This window comes from Amaranthus tricolor, chromosome 15 (assembly GCF_026212465.1).
Source record: "Amaranthus tricolor cultivar Red isolate AtriRed21 chromosome 15, ASM2621246v1, whole genome shotgun sequence".
Taxonomy (NCBI): domain Eukaryota; kingdom Viridiplantae; phylum Streptophyta; class Magnoliopsida; order Caryophyllales; family Amaranthaceae; genus Amaranthus; species Amaranthus tricolor.
Window position 1 is genome coordinate 23,796,725 of NC_080061.1, and position 4,121 is coordinate 23,800,845.

The 4,121-nt window shown below is 36.6% G+C and overlaps 1 protein-coding gene and 1 non-coding gene across 2 annotated transcripts; one reads left to right on the forward strand and one right to left on the reverse strand.

Annotated features, from left to right (window-relative positions):
- The first annotated feature begins 235 nt into the window (after positions 1-235).
- On the forward strand, positions 236-991 carry LOC130801147 (protein Ycf2-like). Its single transcript, XM_057664917.1, has one exon. The coding sequence runs from the start codon at positions 236-238 to the stop codon at positions 989-991; it is 756 nt and encodes a 251-aa protein (XP_057520900.1).
- A 140-nt stretch (positions 992-1,131) lies between these two features.
- Positions 1,132-1,212, reverse strand: TRNAL-CAA (transfer RNA leucine (anticodon CAA)). Its single transcript has one exon. It is a non-coding gene; the product is annotated as a tRNA-Leu (tRNA).
- Between the last annotated feature and the right edge of the window lie 2,909 nt (positions 1,213-4,121).

Consider the following 4,121-nt stretch of genomic DNA (forward strand, 5'->3'; position numbering starts at 1 on the left):
TTCATTGATCATTGATCCTTGTTCATTCTTCATCGTACATTCTTCATTGATCATTGAACCTTGTTCATTCTTCATCGTTCATTCGTTATTGACCGTTGAGAATGATTCTTATCTAGTTCATGGCCTATTAGAAGTAGAAGGCGCTCTGGTGGGATCCTCACGGACAGAAAAAGATTGCAGTCAGAATGATCGAGTGACGTTGTTTCTTCGGTCCGAACTAAGGGATCCTTTAGATATGATGCAAAATGGATCTTGTTCTATCCTTGATCATAGATTTCTCTATGAAAAATACGAATCGGAATTGGAAGAAGGGGAAGGAGCCCTCGATCCGCAACAGATAGAGGAGGATTTATTCAATCACATAGTTTGGGCTCCTAGAATATGGAACCCCTGGGGCTTTCTATTTGATTGTATCGAAAGGCCCAATGAATTGGGATTTCCCTATTGGGCCGGGTCATTTCGGGGCAAGCGGATCATTTATGATAAAGAGGATGAGCTTCAAGAGAATGAGTCGGAGTTCTTGCAGAGTGGAACCATGCAGTACCAGACACGAGATAGATTTTCCAAAGAACAGGGATTTTTTCGAATAAGCCAATTCATTTGGGACCCCTCAGATCCACTCTTTTTCCTATTCAAAGATCAGCCCTTTGGCTCTGTGTTTTCACATCGTGAATTCTTTGCAGATGCAGAGATATCAAAGGGGCTTCTTACTTCCCAAATGAATCCTCCTATATCTATATTTCAACGCTGGTTTCTCAAGAATACGCAAGAAAAGCACTTTGAATTGTTGATTAATCGCCAGAGATGGCTTAGAACCAACAGCTCATTATCGAATGGATCTTTCCGTTCTAATACTCTATCCGAGAGTTATCAGTATTTATCAAATCTGTTCCTATCTAACGGAACACTATTGGATCAAATGACAAAGACATTGTTGAGAAAAAGATGGCTTTTCCCGGATGAAATGAAAATTGGATTCATGCAAGAGTAGAAAGATTTCCCATTAGATAGAGAAGATCACCAAGATTTCGTGATCCGCTGCCGAACTTATTCCAATTCCAAGATCTCGGATCGAATTAATATTGATCCGAGATCTTGGAATTGCTCATTCAATGAGCATTCTCAATATTATGCCTTGAAGAGGACTCGAACCTCCACGCTCTTGAGCACGAGATTTTGAGTCTCGCGTGTCTACCATTTCACCACCAAGGCATCTTGAAAGTGATTCGTATTCCATGAATATGATATCTATCTAGTGTGATGTATGGAATATATAACAAAGGTGGAGTGTTGGAGTATTTCTATTGATCGGTCATATAGGCCAGGGTCGGACATCCAATTGCTTCGATTTGAATTATCCGGAGGATACCTTATCCTTATATATATCAAAAAGATGGATAATCAACCCTATTTTTCGATTCAATAGAGCATTGATCATTGACCATTGAGCATTCTTCATCGTTCATCGTTCATTCGTCATTGACCTATTTTTCGATTCATTCTTCATTGATCATTGTTCATCGTTCATTCTTCATCGTTCATTCTTCATTGAGCATTGATCCTTGTTCATTCTTCATCGTTCATTCTTCATCGTTCATTCGTTCATTCTTCATTCTTCATCGTTCATTCTTCATCGTTCATTCTTCATTGAGTCGTTCATTCTTCATTGAGTCGTTCATTCTTCATTGAGTCGTTCATTCTTCATTGAGTCGTTCATTCTTCATTGAGTCGTTCATTCTTCATTGAGTCGTTCATTCTTCATTGAGTCGTTCATTCTTCATTGAGTCGTTCATTCTTCATTGAGTCGTTCATTCTTCATTGAGTCGTTCATTCTTCATTGAGTCGTTCATTCTTCATTGAGTCGTTCATTCTTCATTGAGTCGTTCATTCTTCATTGAGTCGTTCATTCTTCATTGAGTCGTTCATTCTTCATTGAGTCGTTCATTCTTCATTGAGTCGTTCATTCTTCATCGTTCGTTCATTCTTCATCGTTCATTCTTCATCGTTCATTCTTCATCGTTCATTCTTCATCGTTCATTCTTCATCGTTCATTCTTCATCGTTCATTCTTCATCGTTCATTCTTCATCGTTCATTCTTCATTCTTCATTCTTCATTCTTCATCGTTCATTCTTCATCGTTCATTCTTCATCGTTCATTCTTCATTCTTCATCGTTCGTTCATTCTTCATCGTTCATTCTTCATCGTTCATTCTTCATTTTTCGATTCATTCTTCATCGTTCATTCTTCATTGAGCATTGATCCTTGTTCATTCTTCATCATTCATTCGTCATTGATCATTGATCCTTGTTCATTCTTCATCGTTCATTCGTCATTGACCATTAATCCTTGTTCATTCTTCATCGTTCATTCTTCATTGATCATTGATCCTTGTTCATTCTTCATCGTTCATTCGCCATTGATCATTGATGCTTGTTCATTCTTCATCGTTCATTCGTCATTGACCATCAATCCTTGTTCATTCTTCATCGTTCATTCGTCATTGACAATCAATCCTTGTTCATTCTTAATCGTTCATTCTTCATTGATCATTGATCCTTGTTCATTCTTCATCGTTCATTCGTCATTGACCATTAATCCTTGTTCATTCTTCATCGTTCATTCTTCATTGATCATTGATCCTTGTTCATTCTTCATCGTTCATTCTTCATTGATCATTGATCCTTGTTCATTCTTCATCGTTCATTCTTCATTGATCATTGATCCTTGTTCATTCTTCATCGTTCATTCTTCATTGATCATTGATCCTTGTTCATTCTTCATCGTACATTCTTCATTGATCATTGATCCTTGTTCATTCTTCATCGTTCATTCGTCATTGACCATTAATCCTTGTTCATTCTTCATCGTTCATTCTTCATTGAGCATTGATCCTTGTTCATTCTTCATGGTTCATTCGTCATTGATCATTGATCCTTGTTCATTCTTCATCGTTCATTCGTCATTGACCATTAATCCTTGTTCATTCTTCATCGTTCATTCTTCATTGATCATTGATCCTTGTTCATTCTTCATCGTTCATTCGCCATTGATCATTGATGCTTAGTCATTCTTCATCGTTCATTCGTCATTGACCATCAATCCTTGTTCATTCTTCATCGTTCATTCGTCATTGACAATCAATCCTTCTTCATTCTTAATCGTTCATTCTTCATTGATCATTGATCCTTGTTCATTCTTCATCGTTCATTCGTCATTGACCATTAATCCTTGTTCATTCTTCATCGTTCATTCTTCATTGATCATTGATCCTTGTTCATTCTTCATCGTTCATTCTTCATTGATCATTGATCCTTGTTCATTCTTCATCGTTCATTCTTCATTGATCATTGATCCTTGTTCATTCTTCATCGTTCATTCTTCATTGATCATTGATCCTTGTTCATTCTTCATCGTTCATTCGTCATTAATCATTGAACCTTGTTCATTCTTCATCGTTCATTCGTCATTGACCATTAATCCTTGTTCATTCTTCATCGTTCATTCTTCATTGATCATTGATCCTTGTTCATTCTTCATCGTTCATTTGTCAATGACCATTAATCCTTGTTCATTCTTCATCGTTCATTCTTCATTGATCATTGATCCTTGTTCATTCTTCATCGTTCATTCTTCATTGATCATTGATCCTTGTTCATTCTTCATCGTTCATTCGTCATTGATCATTGATCCTTGTTCATTCTTCATCGTTCATTCGTCATTGACCATTAATCCTTGTTCATTCTTCATCGTCCATTCTTCATTGATCATTGATCCTTGTTCATTCTTCATCGTTCATTCGTCATTGATCATTGATCCTTATTAATTCTTCATCGTTCATTCTTCATTGATCATTGATCCTTGTTCATTCTTCATCGTTCATTCGTCATTGACCATTAATCCTTGTTCATTCTTCATCGTTCATTCTTCATTGATCATTGATCCTTGTTCATTCTTCATCGTTCATTCGTCATTGACCATTAATCCTTGTTCATTCTTCATCGTTCATTCTTCATTGATCATTGATCCTTGTTCATTCTTCATCGTACATTCTTCATTGATCATTGATCCTTGTTCATTCTTCATCGTTCATTCGTCATTGACCATTAATCCTTGTTCATTC